At 42.4% G+C, this 18845-nt stretch overlaps 1 protein-coding gene across 3 annotated transcripts in view; it reads right to left on the bottom strand.

Annotated features, from left to right (window-relative positions):
• The window catches only part of LOC100541983 (contactin-4), a 249894-nt gene that overhangs the window by 67157 nt on the left and 163892 nt on the right, over window positions 1-18845 (bottom strand). For all 3 annotated transcript variants that reach the window (XM_085235518.1, XM_085235519.1, XM_085235517.1), the window contains exon 6: window positions 16053-16148. In XM_085235518.1, coding sequence (XP_085091644.1) covers window positions 16053-16148 — 96 coding nt within the window. The remainder of the gene's footprint in view (window positions 1-16052; window positions 16149-18845) is intronic.

Here is an 18845-nt window from a genome sequence, read left to right as displayed (position 1 = left end):
CCTCAGTTCTCTTGAAGCGTTCTTTAGAGTTCTTCCAATCAAGAGTACAATGTATTTTATAGCAATTCCACTTCTGTCACGAGCATTTCAGCCTTCCTGTCTTGTGCCTTTTTTTTCTTCATTTTGCTTTTTTTTTTTTTTCTTTTTTTTTCATTTGAAGAGAGTCTGGAGGAGGATCTGCCAAGCTGTGATATCATACTCTATACATTTCATTCATCTGGAATTCCAGAATCAGCAAAAAATTCCAAACACCACATTAAGCAGCTGTAATCTTCTACGTGTCTAATTAGAAAACACTGCATTTTGTAAGGCATCCTTAGAAGTTATTTGGCCATAAGAACTAACAGAGAGACACGCTGCAAGTGGTTCCAGTTTATAAGTGAGGTTAATGCAATATAACCCTATTATATTTGCCTAAGACTAATATGCAAACCCACTAGAAATGCTTGAAGAACTCAAGCGAGTGCAAGATTGTTGTAGTTTTCTAAGGCAACAGTAATTACACTAAAAAGCACATTCTTAGTTTAATACTCTAATGAGTCATAACTGTAATTGACCTCCACTACCATTAGGTATTTTGGAAAATATATTCTGCCCTCACGTTCCACTGTTTACACACACAGGGGGTTGAATGCAGTTTGTGGGCCTTTATTTATTTATTTTTAACAACAGGATTACAAAGTGCCTACTTAGACCTTTAGGAAGTTATGATAATTATGTTTATGTGGGAATATCTAATCATCATATTTACACATGTGCATCTAATTGTAAGTAACGTCATGCTGATGCCAAGAGGATACTCAGAACAAACAAGGTAGCACTTCTCAGTTAGCTTATTATTTTCTGCAGGTAGTTCATTAACTTTTTTTCTTTTTCTTTTTTTTAATTTACTTTTGGTGAAGAATTATCTTGTTAGCTCAGAAGCATCCAGTAATGGCAAATAAACACCCCTGCTGTGGAGCACACAGAGGCATTTAAAGTTGAACAAACCTCCACATCACAGGTATCCGCTAAAGCCCCCCAAACTTTGTAACTTTGTTGACTGAGAAATGGTGAATCAATCACATGTTCTTCATAAAAACACAAGAACTGGGAGGGCTTTCCTGAATCAGAAATCCCTGTCCTACCCTGCCCTTCCTCAGAATGTTGCATGCTCCCATCACAGACAACCCAGAAGCACCAAGGTTTTCGGCTCCTGTTTTTCCAGTGGAAGTTGGTTTTGCTTTAATTGCTTAGAACCCACTAATTTCCAATTTAAATATTTTTATTACTAGCCTATATCCACGTGCTTCTGGGCTAAAGACCCCTTTAGCTAAAGTAGTTCTTGTCTCTTTGTTGATGAGAGCAATGAAGAACCCATCTGCTTTCATTCTCGAGACAGTCATTCCATTCTGCAGTCATTCTGTAGTAGCTTTTCCTAGGCTCTGTTCTAGAATCGTAGAACCACCAATGCTCCAAAATACCTCTACAGTCATGCAGTCCAACCATCCACCTACCACCAGTATTTCCCCACTAAACCACATCCCTCAGTACCACATTTAATGCTTCTTGAACACCTCCAGGCACTGCGACTCCATCACCCCCTGGGCAGCCCATTCCAGCACCGCTCTTTTGGAGAAGAAACTTCTCATAATATCCAACCTGAACTTCCCCTGGCACATCTTGAGGCCATTCCCTCTAGTCCTATCGTTAGTCGCATGGGAGAACAGGCTGCCCTCCACCTCACCAGAGGTTAGACTCAAGACTGCAGTTAACTGTAGTTAAAACTCAAGGTCTTAGTTATGAGTCTTGAGTCTATGTGCCATCTGAGAAACTTGAGAGGCTGGAAACCCTGGTAGGGAAGACACAGGAGAGAAGAAAGCAGATGTGAAGTTGTGCAGGAGTAAGAAGGTCAGAGCACCACAATGGAAATGAACATGGATTCTTCCAACAACCAAAGGCACTAAAGGGGACCTATTTCTATAGAGTGTGAACCCTCAAAACCTCTCCAAAAGGCGTCTTCAGGTAATATTGGTTTCGCTACATAAAACTAAGGAACTCCAAATCCAAATGCTGGACATAATAAAGATCTGATGTCACAACTCTTCCTTCCTTTCATTAAAATAAACCACTGCACAAAGATGCAACCGCCTGGATTACTCAGCCTTACATCCTTGGAGCAGTCCATTATTGCTACAGGATAGCTAGAACAACTGGATAATTGTCTTGCTAAAATAACATGGGACTGATGGAGTATAAAGCACAGGAGACAAGGCAGACTGGAGTCTCTGTAAGTGCATTTGCTTGTGTGGCAACATGTAAATAAATACTGTATCAAACTCACTTTGATTTCCTTAGAGATCCTAGTGCAATATTTATGGCTTTTCAAACTTGACGGATTTCTTTTGATAAGGTTTCAGATACTAATTGCTCTGGAAGTGATAGACAGTTCACATCCCATAGGCAATTTGTAAGATCTGTGTAAACAGACACTTAAAATACAGCCTGAGATAGCTCCTGGTGGCTGTGGGTGATGGAAACGTTTACCAAGTTACAGACAAGCACAAAGAACAGATGGCAACAAGCAATTCATGGTTCTAATTACACATTATACTCTATATACGCTATATATTTCAGGAACTTATTACAAACTTCTGCTTTTAAATTTGAAGACTGTTCCATTAGTAGGCCCAGGGAGTGGTGGGGTCACCATCCATGGAGGTGCTCAAGAAACGTTCAGATGTTGTACTAAGGGACGTGGTCTAGTGGGGAAACACTGGCTGTAAAAAGGCCTCTGTAGCTATTGTGGGAAAAGCTATTAGAACATTAAGATTAGGGTTACCATAAAGCTGAATGGGAGAATGAAATTTTGAAATTAATATTTGGGGGGAAAAAAAAAAGGAATAATTTATCACTTTTAATAAGAACAGTGTGGTACAATACACTATTAGTTTTTATAGGCTTTACTGAAACTTACAGAAATTAATCCTGTCATTAACAGCTCCTGTAATTTATATATTATCACCTACTATGTCACTCTCAAGTCAGACAGGTGGGAACTATTATTCAATGTAAAACAAAAGCTCAGCAGCAATTCCTGTAAAGCGTAAAAATTATGCTTTGTTCCACACTGCAAGAAACAGATGTGAAATTAAGAAAATGAAGAATCCCTTCCCTCCATAACAGTCCCAAGCAACCTGAGATATAACAGTAGCAATACAGCATATTAGTGCATCATTTTGTGATATTTCAAAATGAAAGGTGAGGATCATCCTGCTGTGCTATCCTTAAGGACAACTGAGCTTCAGGTGTGGTGAACACACTCTGAGTAAGGTTTGCACTCTTCTTGGTGTCGCCCCATAAGCCGAGCGTGGCAGTTAACCATATGGGATCTGTGCTCTGGGGTTGTGCTCTGCGCAGGGCTGGAGTGGGAACTGCATCTGCTGATAGTGGCAGCATATAAACCTCATAACAGAATGGTTTTTGGAGGATAATTCACAGCTTTTCTTCTGCTTTTAGTCCAATTGCTTCCATTTCTTGGTGTTTAAATTTCTGTCAAGTGGTACTAACAGACTGTTTTGATAGTGACAGTAAATTTAGGCGATGATGAGGTGCAACTGATCACCTAACAAGTGTCCTGTGAATTCATCTGGTGTTCTCACCTTACTAAATTTTGCTGACTGCTTGTAGGGTACATCCCTAACTTCAAACGTCCCTGGGATTTGATTGCTTAATCAAACTCCTTAGCCCCCTGAATAACACAACGAGCTGAGCAGGAGGCTTAATGCACTACAGCTATTTGCAGGAGCATGCAGTGCGAAAGAGAAGACAAAGGACTGTCAGGGAAAGATGAACTCCTGGCATTACTTACCACACACTTGGCCCTACCCAACCCCCAGTGCTCCTTCCCACCCATACCTGTTTGTCAGTGTCACACCTGGAGTTTTCGACAGTTTTTCTCCTGCGTGGTTTTATTATAATAGTAGAGTTGCATGACTTATGCATTGTACACATTTCTTTTGTGATCCTATAGCCCGTTTCACATTGCCCTGCCAGCACTTTGGATCAATTTTTTTTTTTATCTTCTCTTCTTAAATAATTTCAGCATAATTTAAAGGAATCAACCTGGGTGCAAACACTACTCGACAGCTCTCCCCTCAGCTCCGTGCTCCGGGGCAGCCAGGTAGCAGCACTGCTTCTGGGCCACAACTGCACATTATAATAAAAGGAGTCATTAATAATGGACAAGATTAATCTAAAGGTAATAAGATATTTTTGGCTAAACAGTCATCTGTACTAAAACTGACAATGCTGCTACTCAAAAGTCAATCATTGGCAAACAAAGATATGCACTATCCTTGCAGACAGGAAAATAAACCTTTAATACGAGTGAATCAATGTCCAGAATTTAGCTTAGAGAAGTACAAAAGCACCACTGGTCAATTAGGGCCAATGATGATAAGGTCTCTGACAAAGAAAGCAGAATTATCTGCCTTGGAGTATTTACCCACACTGTTTAAGGAACAGCTACAACGTTATTGAGACCCATCCTCGTTCCCAGCAGCTTTATAGAAAGTAAAAAGCTTTCATGAAGCACATTAAGAAGCATCTGAAGGAGAAGCAGGAGGATGCTTTGCTATTTAGAGGTTTTACCTGAAACTTAGTTATAAGCAGCTACAGGAAAGGACACTGCCATACAACAGCACGCTCCTGGAAACCAATCAGACACAAATCCAGAAACAGTCAGATCCACGAGGATGTAAAGCAGTAAGGTAAGGGGGTTAATGAGATGGGAACTGGTACGAAGACATGAAACCAAAGAAAGTGATAGGCAGACTGAGGGGTCATCTCTCCATCCTGAGGTACGATAAATCACAACTACAGCGTCTCTGTGGTTTTTCAAAGCTTCTCTTAAAACCCTTTAACACTGATGCTGCAACTTCCCCACAAGGTCTAGCAGGGCATAATGCACCAGAGCGAATGGGGTGATGCTGCAGGTTGCACTGCTGTCATCTCCACACCAAGCAAGCAGTCCCTCTCCACTTTGAGGCAGTAACTCCTGCAAACGTAACTGTACCCCTGTGTGTTTTGGCACTGGTTTATGGTAGCAGGAAAGCTGGATATACTGTACACACTCACGCATGGAAATGCATGCAGTGAGCGCAATTTCCAATGCCCATTATCAGAATTTGCCATCCTCTCAGTCACAAACAATGCAAATACACAAATTGATGTCACTCACACTAATGAATCAGAAGCACAAATGAGGAAAATGCACCAACTGGCCAAGCTTTGTGGCAGACAGCCATCTGCAACGTGGTCAGGGCTGTGCTTGCTTCCTGGCCCCATGACTCCATGCCCGCCCAACACATGGAGCTCCAGGTGAGAGTAATAAGAAAGGTGAGAGGTCCTCATTACCTGAAGCCCAATCAATAATCACCTGCATCTGCTGCATCTCCATTTGTCAGTATCTAAAATAGTTAAATATTTGATGGCTGCACATAATTGACCTGGCTTATCTCTCGTTAACAGCCTCCAGCCCCAGTCGATGGCTGCTACACCGCCTGCGTGGCACTGTAAACATTAATGAGTACTGCACCATGCCTTTTGGGACTGTGACAAATTTCTAACCTGAAATTCCCCCAGGGAGAGAAATCAGCAGCAGCCTTTATCTATGTCTGAGTGGAAAATGTTGCTGAGGGTCTCATTCTACTGTATATACCACAGCTAAATAAACAAACCTATTTCAAAAAGGCCTGATGGCCAGCAGACACCATCCCACACCTACAGCAATCTGGCATAAAAGGTGACAGGTTTTGTCTTGACAAACCTGATAAACTGTCATACAGGAATGCACAGCTTAGTCTGGTCTTGCCAGAACGAAAGAAACCCCAAAACAAACTCAGACTGCAATTGTCCCAAGAGTTATTCTATTTTTGGGGAACCTTGCTGTGCATTTAACAACAACCAGAGAACCCTGCCCAAGTTTCACACCTACAAGTTGCATGCTTGGACTCATTTAACTCCAGATGTTTTGACGTTTCTTCCACCAAGCTTTATGATGCTCATTGCTTTTAAGCTGATCTCAATGAGGAAGTGCAGGTTAAAAGAAACCCACAATAATAATAGCTCGATGTGTTCCACAGAGTGGCATCAGCATCCCTATGAAGGAACACAAAGGAACCAACAAAGCACCTCTGTGATAGACACAGTCAGCAGCAAAGGGAAAGGAGGAAGAGCCAAAAATCAAAATAAAAGACACGGGGGGCCCAACTGAAGCTATTAGTTACCTATGGGCAAACATCAAATGAGAATAAGTATGCTGTAAGCTGAGCATGTACATATATGACACAGTGCATGTTAATTCTGCTCTACATTTCTGAGCTGCAAGATTCAATCATTGCTTGTATTTCCCCAGCTTGTTCTACACAGAGTGCTGCAGATATCACCTTAAGGAATGACTGCAGATTTAATCCATCAGTTTGTTTTCTGTTTAAAGCCAGGGAGAGTTAGCCTAAAAATCTTCCTTTTTTTGTGCACTTGCTTCAGTAAAGCTAAAGGTCCCTGGGCTTATTTTAAAACATATTTCAATGTGACCTAGTTAATCCTTTAATACCAGCCTTCAGTACCTTTGATCAGCCTCTTACTGTAGCTACGAGAGATTAGATCAAACCTTTCAAAAAACAAAGTTGGATGTGGAGCATTTGGTAACTGCAGTGAATTAATATTACAGTCAGCTCCAAGTCTGAAATATTTGGCCAAGCAATGAGGGTGGGCAGCGTGTCCTTTAGGGGAGATCACTGCACAGGTATCTCCATGCATAATGCCACACCACTCCTCCACACGACATGGGGAAAAATAAGCTACACATTTGATAGACAGTGTTTTGACATACACTAGTTTAAAGCAACATCATGGTTGCACATTGAGACGTATGCATCAGACAACAGAAACTGCTCAAACCAATAACCTGATCTATTTTTTTAGCTACAAAACAACACCTCAGCAGGAAGGAGTGCAGGATTTTTGCACGGAGCAATAGTTGCACTCAGAGATCTGGAAACTCAAATCTGACTGCGGAATTAGAGATGCAGTGCTGATGTTATGAGCATCCCAAGGGAGCTGAGAGCAGATCAGACCCTGGCTGACCCTATGAGTGTGGTGCCAGTGGCCATTTACAGTGGGGTGAGGGTGGGTAAGGGTTGTGGCAAAATGGTTAGAAGAGCCTGGGAGCTGTCCTCACATCCCTAATTTATTTTGCATGGAGATCACAAGACGTTAGGGCTTTGGATAAATGCCTATTGACTGAACTCTGTCAGATGACAGATTTCAGTCTTTAGGCAGCCTCTGTCCATGCTACCTTTTCCAATACCACTTCAATCTTCATTTAGAAGCAAAAGCAATATAACAGAGGAATGCACCACGTGACTAGCTTGCAGATTACCTCTTTTTAAACATGTCATGAGCTGCCACTGATAAATAAAAAATCCATTAATGTCACGATCCTTATTATTTCCAAGGTCCGTGCTGGAAAGATGAGCCTCCTCTCTACAGGAGTTACAAGCACCGGCCATCCCACCTCACTGCCCACACTGGGACAGTCCAGCTGGGACACAAACACACAGCACACCACAAGTGGGCAAAAACATAAGGAAATCTGCCGTCTCACTTAAAACTGCACCACAAAGTTACAGAATCAGAACCTTCCCAGACAGGAAATGAAGCAGCTCTGCTGACGCCGAAGATGAATAAATGATGTACAGCAGATGAAAATTGGGGTCTGCATGCTTGTGTGAAATTCTGTCCTCAACTGCGACCTTTTTTGCAATTCCTGCTCACAAAACCCAGTTCTGCTGAAGCAGGGCAGATCGCAGGCCAGGCACAGGCACCGGTCACACAGCCAGGGTCCTAGAGAAGCACAAATCCAAAACGTGCTTGGCATTTGTTACTGGAAATACTTCTGATTTCATAAATTACTGAATTAAAACAACACCTGTATGTTCACTGTGCCATCAGAAATATCAGTCCTTTATGTAGGCAGAAAATAAGAATAGTGAGTGAGTTACAAAAGCACATTTCCCTCGTCCAAATTTAGGAATAATTTATCTTGCTCTCTACCACTACATATGTTGATAAACCTATACACATGCTGAATCAGCAGTTTTAGAGAAAGGATCATGTCAGATTAATTTTAATGTCATCCATTTCTATCCCCTGAGAAGCTTTTCTTGCTCTTAATAATTTAAACGCTGACCGTGGTGTAATGTAAAAAATAAATGATGGGAGATGCACTCTGAATGGAAGCTACAACTCTCAATCACTTCTTATTTAAATGAGTTTCATATGCCTGGATCTAAGTTTAATGAAACTTCTTTTCCTGAACTGCAATAACCTTCAGCACATGGAGCCCTGCACAAAGCACGTTGCTCTCCTGCAGCTCCACACTCACTGCCATGTTGCTGCAGAGAGGAGAGCATCAGATAATGCTGCACTGTTCAGAAGTGCTGCCAGGCTGCTGAGAACCAGCATAGCTTACAGCAGGGTTACTCCTCTTCAGTGGCTGGGGGATCCTGCCTCTGAGGTGCACATTGATGCTGCTCACAACAGGTAGCTGTGGGGACATCATTTTCTGGTCACTTGGAGGTTTAGAGCACAACAGCATACTTGCTTTTAAATGCTGGCACTTATTTGTACATACAAATCTAACTGCTGCGTGGGGATGTGTGGCTGGTGGTCACTATTAATCAATTTCTCCTCTTAGGAGAGTCGGGTATTTTTAGTGCTGCACTGTTTCCCTCAAAGCCTATTTGATGCTACCTTACATATATGAAACAACATGGACCAGGTGTCACTTTAAGGTCCAAGATATGCACCAGTTAAGCCAAACAACCTTGGAAAAGCTTGAAAAGGTTTTTTTTTTTTGTGATTTGTGATTGCCTGGCACTGTTTTCCACTGCCAGCATATCTGCAATACTCACTCTGCAACACTTAGATCTTGCCTCAATTTAGTTTTATTTTTTATTCCTGTTCCAAGAAAGACACTTCTGGGCTGAGCCTCAGCCTGTGGAGAACACAATTCTACTTCAGCATTGCTCCACCACCACTGCTGGGTGGTTTCAAACAAGCCAGGACCTCCACTGCTCTGTACTAATGCAAAATACTTCCATCTTTTCTTCTGCAGCCTGCTTTATCTGCACCTGCTTTGGCTTCAGCCTTTGTAGCAACCCACGAAGACTGCTCAATGACCTGGTAGCATTTTGAGAAAGAGTTAAAGCAGTGAATCAACACTTGCCACCAGCTTTGCAGAGTTTTTGCTTGGTTTCCTGGAGAAATGGTACTTTTATAACCATGTTGCCTGTGAGATGCTCCTCTCTAAATTAACTTCTCGCTAATCGGAACAAATTCAACCAAGCAGCAAAGGTTTATAAAGACACTAAGATAGGAATGAAAGAAGAGAAACTATTAATGCCTCAAGAAGGAAGATGTGGGGTAGTATAGCAGTATCCTTGGCAAAAGGCAAGAGAACAGCTCTGGGCTTTTGGAAGAAGTACAAGAAGTGCAAGAAGTACATCTTTACAAACCTCTGAGCACACTGCACTGGAAGGAACTGCAGGGAAGCAAAGGTTGAATATTTAGGTTAGTGTGGTGAAGTGGGATGGGGACATAAAACAGCCCAGATCACCTGGCATGCAAGACACAGGGCAGATAAGCACTGTCATTCCAACAAATACAGAAAAGCAATGGTACTTGTCCGATTCAAATTTTTCATTCCTCTAAGGATATCACCTTAATGGGAATGTGTCATAAGAGAAGGATCCAGCACTGAGAAGCTGATTTAACACTTCCAGGAACGCATGCTTAGACCCACAGCATCCAGCAGTTCTCACTGGCATCGATGCTGCACAGCAGGCAGAGCAGGCCAGCACAGCTTGGACGGAACGAAATCATCAGCTGCAGTCAGGCAGACATGAGATGGAAACATCCTTGGCCTCTCTGGCTGTCAGTGATTTAAAGATACCTTTTTTTTCCCCATTCCGTTGTTTTTTCAAGGCTGACTGTTTAAATACTTGTCAGAGTTTTAACGTCAGCTTTGCTTAATGTTGACTCTAAGGGCAGCAATGGAGAATACGACCAACAACTCTAACCTGCTCGAGGGGAAGGCTCCCATACATTGCTCTAGTGATGGCATGGAAATGGCTGAAAATCCTATCAGCCATACTTACAGCCCAAACATTTCCACTGTTTCCAGCCATCGAAGTGCCCATCATTGCTTAAAAAAAAAAAAAAAAAAAAAGATAAAAGGAGAGAAAATGTGACCAGAGGAGAAGCCAGGCACTAATCATTTTTTCTGCAGAGCACAGAAGTGGTCTTAGCACCAGTGTAATCAGTAAAGTGCTTTCTGAAAACATGCCTGGTGTCTACACTTCACTACCTACCATACAGCATGAAAGGCTGAGATTGAGATGAAATCAGAATTGCCATCTCTTCTGTCAAATGCTAAAATTTCGTTAGTTCTACTCGATTAAGCTGTGCAACAGAACTAAAAGTTCTCTCAGCTATCAGGGGAAGAAAGGCAGGAGAGAGCAGGAAAAACCTGAACACATCCATTACATGAAAAGATGTGAAAATAACTCTCTGTCAACATTTCGGCTCACAGACAGAGACTACACGGGTGTATTTCCAACAGCAGTAATGGCATTTGAACAAGTGAACCTTAATAAATCCCCTCCTCTTTGGGGAGATGGACATCCAGAAGCACATCTAGAAAACGGGTGCTGCAAAGAGATGGACAACTTTTTCTCTGGCTTTTGTTTTTGTGTAATAATAAGGACAAATACCTTCAAAACTAAGCAGTTCTGTCTAGGGCTTTTCTACAGAAACAAATGATGGCACAGAAGGACCTGGGGCACCATCTTCAGTGGCCGTAGGCACGTGGGCAGGGGGACAGGATATCCTATTGAAATGTCAGCAAGTTTACAGTGCACATTCAAGCACTTTAAGCATATCTAAGCCACCCAAAGAAGCTATCAGACAGTTTATTTCTTTCCATAGATTACCGAGATAAACTGAGTGAGGAAAAAAGCAATAGGTGTGGTGGTACAGGCTATGAAAAAGCAGACCTCAGAATGCACCATGCCTCTGGAGAATGCAAAGAACACGTTTAAATAGCTGAGTAATCCAGAGACACTTTTCCACATACAGTCATCACTTCCCACCGCGCTTGGAAATTGAAAATCCTTTATTCTATGGGATTTTCTCACAAAGGCAGGAAGGCAGATGTCATGAGAGCGTTGTGTATACAGATCTTCCATAAAGATAAGAAAATCTAGGGAAGCAGAAAAAAAAAAAGTGAAGAAATAAATGTCCCAAAGCCAAATTCATTTATCTCCCCCCAGACAGGGACAGGACGGGTTTTAAGGCTGAGTTTACAAGCTTGGTCTTCTACATGTTTATGGATGTGCTACCAATGGCCATGTGAAACTTGCACACCTTCCTATGACTTTTGCTTTAGTATCCAGGCTCACAATGAAACACCAAGGATGACAGTAGTAGTAAAACATTAATGAATCCTGCCCTGAGCACCAAATGAATCCGACTAAAGTCGCAGCTCAATAACTCAGTTCCCACACACTTTAAGAAAAACAGCTATTTGGCATTAAAAATGTTCTGATCGTTCATATTTTGGAGATCAAGTCAACAGCACAGTGACCTCCAGATAATCCCTGGGCTCATTCCCTACAGACTTGTGTTCAGAGCCCTGAGAAACACAAGAGAGGACTTGCTTTATTTTGTGCTATATGGATTTTTTTTTTGGCTGGAAAGGGGTGAGGGTGCTCTTATTTTTCTTCTCTTATCTTCCCAATAAACGTATCTTGCCAAGCTTGATTAACAGTGTCATAAAAAACCCAAACCAAAATCCAAACAAAGTAAAAATGTTTTCACTAACAGCTTTAAAAGTAAACAGTCCATCTGACATTTCAAAATGCTTCACTGTTTCTAAATATACCTAAATGTAATAAAAAGGCTTAATATGGAATGAAACGCTCTGGACAAACCCAACTTATTTTCTGTATATTTGTTTTCGTTTTAGCTAGCAAGGCCCCCAGATCAATTATTCATGCAGCTCTTGGGAAGAAAGGCAGCAGGGAGTATTGATCTAGAAGAGCTTTGAGAACATATAGCAACACAGCATTGTTTTTATGGCACCCAAATCACACTGCTCATCCTGAGGAGTGCTGAGATACCATACCCAGGGCTCACTGAAACAGTCATGAGAACTTTCTGATGTTCCTTACGTTTCCAAAACTGTTACTGCATGTGGTTTAAGCACTTAATAAGCTCTGTCAGGTAGAAGTGCCTAACGAACGCTGCCGTACTGTGCAGCAGCTGCCATTGGGATCCCGGTGTGGCTGTAAGCCCATAAGGGCTGGGAAGGTTTTATGATGTTTCAGGGGATCATCCTAAGTCATCCTCAGTTGTAACAGAGCTCATCTCCAGAAGAAACCATGCAGGTGAGAGTATTCCTGCAGCCCTTCCACAAATATCTATACTCTTATTCAAACCCTGGGTTAAATCCTGTGCTTCATCACGTATAATCTCTGGATCACATACACAATGAACGCTCACTGAAGCCAAATTGGAATTACACAAATACATTTAGGACTTTCAATCATCTTTTCTTGTCTACAGCTTGACTGCTTACACTTCTCCTGTTGCTCATCGTGCTATTATATGTGCACCTCATGCCACGTTCCCACACCAATATTTACTCTTACATTACGTTTCCATAGAGGTTCACAGACTGGCTGACACACGACCATCATTAAGTTTTGATTAAAAAAGCAGTGGAAAGAACGAGGGAGAATCCTACATGCTCCAGATAATTATTTCAGACAAATGCTAACAACACAGGCAGGCATTTTCCTACTATTTCTTACACTTTAGTGCAAGAGAACAAGTAGAGAAGGGGAGAAAAGTAATTAAAAACTTAAAGCAGACAAGATGCCATCAATACAGCAGGATGGGCTTTAGGGGCTCAGGCTCCAAAAGGAGAAATTACAACCGAAGCAAATGTTTGATTTGCATTTGTTCTTTTTCAGCTCAGCAACTTCCTGAGCTGCAGATAAACATTTATTTTCCCAATTTCCAGCACTCAGCAAGCACTTCATCATAGGAGGCTCTTACATCACGATGCTGCTTAACACAGTGGAACACCAGGATGCACCGGCCTGACAAAACAGCGGCTCCCTGCTGGAAATGTACTGCAATGCACAGCTCATTTCGTCTTAACGGAGTGAGGAGGAAAGCAGCCTGGATTCATATGTTGAACCTCCAAGCTGCATTACAATAAAAACTGGGGCAATTCATGGAGATGCCCATGCTACCCTCACAAGCCCTACGTGGTCCACTTTATGATGGTGGAAATATCTGTTAACTATCTGGACTTGCTTTCAAGATGAATTCCTAGTAACACCTGAGTAATAAGAAGCTTTGTATTTGGCAGCATTATGAAGAAAAAACCTCTCAACAACTAACGTATGTAGGCTGACATAACTCCACTTTCAAACGCCAGCTCTTTAAAAATGCGTATTTCCAAGCAGTGAATTACAGCCCAAAGGATGAAGGTCTAGAAGCAGACAGATGTTTGAATTTTAGTACAACAACGCCAAGATGACCAATGACACAGCAGTGGACAATGAATGATTCCCTTCTAACAGATTTCTATTACTGAATTTGCACAGACGAGGGCAGCCCGGAGCACTGCCACCTGAGTCACCCCAAAACTGAGGGAAAACTGCAGCTGATCCCCCACACAACTGGGAGTTTCTCCTATCAGGAGGGAATTGTTGCGCCTGCACCTCCGGCACCCAGAGGAATAACCTACACCCAGTGCTTAACAACAGGCCAGGTCTTGGTTTCTCGTTCTTTTCAGGCTTCTTTCATTTTCCTGAATGCCCCCAATCAAAGCAACAGCTATCTTCCAGCTGAATTGTTCCGCCTGCTCTTTTATTTTTATTTTTTTTATATGAAATTTTAAATGCAGAATAGAAGTTACAGTAAAAAAAAAAAAAAAATTTAAAAAGCCATGATGTAGAATTCTTCCCCAGACAGTCCCTATGCTTCTGTGCTGGTCATGAATGTCTCCAGGCACTTTTGGAAGGATGGTGAAGTTAGCTTTGCTGTCATAATCAAATTCCAAAATAAGTAATTGTGTTTCCTCCATCTTAATTGCCACTCACACTTTCAACTCGATGCATTACTCCTCACTTCTAACCTGATTGCTGCACCACAACGTCGAAGCATTGCAAAGTTACACTCGGAGGCAGCACGGGGAGGCACGGGCAGGAGCTGATCTCTGCAGCTTTGCTTTGCAAACGCTGCCTCAGAGCTCTGGGATGGGAGCTGCCAACGAAACGCTGCGATTTTCTGATACGCAGTTCATTCCCAGCGACATCTGATATTCTCTTATGAAGCTCCATCTGCCCAGAGCTGGAACAGGAGATAGCTGTGGTAATTGTGCAGTAACTGCTAGAGACCAAATAGTTTCTATTACGCTGGGAGACATACGGAGAGCAACGCACATGACTGAAAAGCATTAACGTTGCAGTTGTGACTTCTAAAACTCATCGTTATTTCTAACCTTGGGAGGAAGGAAAAGAAAATGAAATTATTTCCAGAGAGAAGATTAATTCCTGCAGAACAAGGGTCTCACTCTCAATTACATGGAACTATTTTGACTTTCCACAAAACACTTTCTATGCAAACCAGAAAACCACCACGGGTGTACAGCAGCCCAGCTTGGTTACAACGCTCCAATAGTAGCAATTTAGACTAATTGTGGATCTGGCTTGATACAATTAAGATAATTTACTAGCTGTAATAGAGCAGACGGTAGAATGTGGCCATGTAGGAAGACATCTCTCATCCAAACAACAGAAGGAAATAACTGCCCTTCAGTTTCCTGTCTTTCTGGGCACCAGAAACATGCTCACCTCCTGTCACCCTAAGATGCTGTTGGGCAACTCTCATCCAGTTGGCGAGCAAGCTTTCAAAGGACAGGCAGATGTCAAAGAATGATTGGAAATTCCTTTAAAAGGGATGGAGAAACATGAAATATGATGACTGAAAGATGACCAGATGCCAACGATGCACCAAAATCCCTCCCATCACAACAGCAGGCTGCAACGGCTGCTTGCTGAGTGCTGGTTGGTGGTCACAGGCCACAAATACCAGTGAGAAAATGCTGTCTTCCTTAGGGTCATAAGTGCAAAATCCTCATAAACCTTCTTGCTATGAACACTGATATTTGTGCTGTTGGCTCCCGGCAAAGAATGGCATCTGACAGACACCACATGCTCTCTGAACACGTCATTTTAGGGTATGCACATGCAGCAACTATTGCAGTCTCTTGGTGTTAACATTCAGAAGGTACACAAAGAACGTAATACAGCCCTTGTGATATACTTAAAACCTTATGGCAACTCAGATTAAAAGGTTGCAAATATATAATTTGCTGTCATGGTATTTCCTCCTCTGCTATATACCACTCTGCTTTGCCTCTTTCTCCTATAAAAACAGTAGGAAGAGCATGTACTGTCTTTCCAGAAATAAATCATATGAGGCCTGGACGATTGCTGAGCATCCAGGAGAAAAAAACACAGGCCACAAGTGTCTTAGAAATGAAAATAATACTGAGAAGATCATGCACAGAAGTAGCTCTGTCAACAATCTCCAGCCTATTTTTCAGAAGATACACATAGGTCACATATTAAAAGGCTCTGACAGTTCCACAAAGTCTCATCCATGTGTTCTCCACATGCACATACTGCTCTGGTTTGCCTCGGCTTGTCTCCTATGCACATACCTGGATACGGTGCAGCTAAGATCTTTCTCTGCACTCATACCCAACTAGGGATCTCCCAGTTTCTTTGCTCAACACCACCACTTAGAACCAACCCTTCAGGCAGGCACCACCACAGAGCTGTTCTCTGAACCTTCTGAAGCGTATCCTGAGAATGAAAACCTTTCACATTGCCTCTGCATCCTCAAAGCAAGAGAAGCAGTTGCCTTACCTCCAGAGTGCGGTGGCGGTCCGCACAGCAGCACCATGCCCTGGCCCTGGCGGACGGACACTGTGCTTCTTACTCTGGTCTTGAAGTTCTCGAGATCTGCCAAGAGAAATAACTCAATTAAAGGAATTGTTTTTTTCTAACCGGAAGGACAGAAGGTTTATTAGGATTCTGCTGCATGACAAGGAAACAAAGCGAGCGTCAGCTTGCATGAGAGGTTTGTGGAACTGGGTGGGCTACAGAGCAGCAGCAGCCTGCTGCTGAAGTAGCAAAAGGATTATAAAATGTTCCCAAGGCCGTAAGATGGGAAGTGGACAAAGTGTCGATTTACTCAGGGCAAAAGAAATGCCTGGAGAAAACTCCAGCAACCCATAACGCTGCTAGAAAGTTCCTATACATTTAAGAAGAATTACTGCCTTAACCCAGTTCTCTTTCCCCTCAGGAAACTTGTTACTCATGCCCTTGCAACCCATGTGCAGAAACCCTTCCTTTCCCACAAGGAAGTCTCTCATTAATAACTATGTTAGCCACACAGTGCTTTAATTAAATTCCATTCCTCCTTCCACCTCTCTCCCTTTGCTCTCCTCCAGGGGCCACATGCTGCAGAAAAGCAGCTCCCTCTTGCTTTGCTCGCTGAATTCAAGAGACTTGCTAGGAGGTGATGCTGCATGAGCTCAGCACCAGGCACTGAGCAGCACCGTGGGCTGCTGCGGGAGCACAACACACTTCAGCAGTCGCTTCAGCAGCCTTTTAACAGTCCCTTGCATTTCAATTTCCATTTCTTCAGCTCTCAGTATGGCTGAGCCATGGTTTGGAGATTGCAAACCTGTTGTCAGTGCAGTTGGGAACCAGAGGAAACATGGGCGATAAATATTTAACAGCAAGAATTAGCAGGAACATCATTCAAATGTTAAAAGGGCAAAAAATTAAGCCTTGATTTTTATCCCCTGTTGAAAATGGATTTTGGAAGCACTACTGTGCATACATAAGAAAAGAAATCAGGAGAAATCACTGCTTTATTTCAGACAGATGAGCGTGCAGGTCGTCACCTTGGAGCAGTCTGAGCTGGAGCTGAGGATGCCCCTGTGGTACCCACTGAAACCACAGCCCCTCCTGCCCCCCTGAGAGCAGATCTTCACTCTCACCATAGTAAATTAGTAGTGAAAAAAAATACAAATCAGACTTGTGAGAGCTGGGTAATCAGACAGATCAGTGGTTCCTGTTATGCCGGGAGCCCTGCTCACGGACACATCCTGCTGAAGTCACATTAAGGACAACATACAGGCAAAAAGGGAAGGAACTGCATTGGAAACAACAAGCAGGAATTTTCTTAGTGCTAGCAGGCATCAGGAGATCTCCAGCACAGGTCTGGCATACGCTATGCTCTAAGTTCATTGTTTCACTCCAGCTTCATTCATCCACTCCAGCTTTAAGATTTGCAGTTCAGTTGATAAATATTGCGTGATTTTAAAAAGATGCTGCATGCATAAAAACTCAATTATTTGTGAAAACAGAGACAGTCTGAATTAAACAGTTACTGACCTGCCTGCCTCCCACTCCAATTCACAGACAGAACCAAACTACGGTCATGCAGCCATTTGCATCAGCCAGCTCTGCTGGAAAATCTAACAACTTTATGGGCATGGTGGGATGGGTTGGTGGTTGGACTGGGAGATCTTAGAGGTCTTTTCCAACTGTAATGATTCTGTGATTCTAAGATTTTTTGAACTTGGGCAAAATGGGTGCACACAATTGGGCTTGAGTTCAAAACTGATCCAAATTTAATCTGGGTGCCAATTTAGCAGCAGGTTTGCATGTGTTTGCTCAAACTCTAAGTAGAGAGAGATGGATGCAGAGGTCCTCACAAAGACTCAAGGTCACATGTAGTAAGAATAAAGTCACTTCCGATGTAGTCCACAGATATGGAAGAAAACAGAAGAACAATTTCTAAGTCTTAGATAATATATAATACGAAAGATTATTTGTATGCAGTTTACTTATGTCTTATACACGTTAAATAGACCTTCCTTTGCCTTTGCACAATCCATTATGCCACATGCATACCCATCCACACATATATAAGCACACAGAACACTTCAGACCTTGCACTGAATTCTGTTTTCAGTTCTGAATTCTACAACAGCCAAACACAGGCCTGCTTTGGAAGGTAAGAAAGAGAAACTGCATCAGCTCTCAGCCTGCGTGGTTAAGCCCACTTGAACAGCGCTCCAGGGAATGCTTCAGTTAATCACCAGGGAGGGAATGGGAGAGACCTTTCATTACCAATCATAAGGAACAGCCACCTTGGTGATCCAGCAACTCCTGATTACAGCAGCGTGGAGAGCAAGTGCACAACTCAGTTGTTTAAATGCAGACTTTGTCCCCTAATTTTTTCTGCGGGGAGGAAATAACCCAATTTGTTGACAAAACAGCCGTATATTTATGACAGGAAAAGGAAAGGATTGCTACCAAGAGCAATCTGCTTGGATGATCAACTAAGAAATGATGGAAGAATGGTCAAAATCAATGTGAGGCGGCAAACAAAGCAAAGCATTCATCATTACCAATCCCAGTGCAAACTATTGAGTTTTTTAAGTCAGTTGTCAATTCTGGAAAGCCTCATGCATGTGCTTAAAAACGGGCTCTGAAAGAAATAGCAAGATTAAGGTAATCATAAAAAAGCTAATGTCTCATCAAACTGATTGGGCTGATGATTCTGATCCCTTCACGCTTTAAATTTATTTGTGCAATACCTAAATAGTAACATGAATTAGCAATAATAATATCACTACGTCC

This window comes from Meleagris gallopavo, chromosome 14 (assembly GCF_905368555.1).
Source record: "Meleagris gallopavo chromosome 14, MGAL_WU_HG_1.1, whole genome shotgun sequence".
NCBI classification, from domain to species: domain Eukaryota; kingdom Metazoa; phylum Chordata; class Aves; order Galliformes; family Phasianidae; genus Meleagris; species Meleagris gallopavo.
Note: the sequence above shows the minus strand (reverse complement) of the source record. Positions and strands in the feature narration are given on the sequence as shown.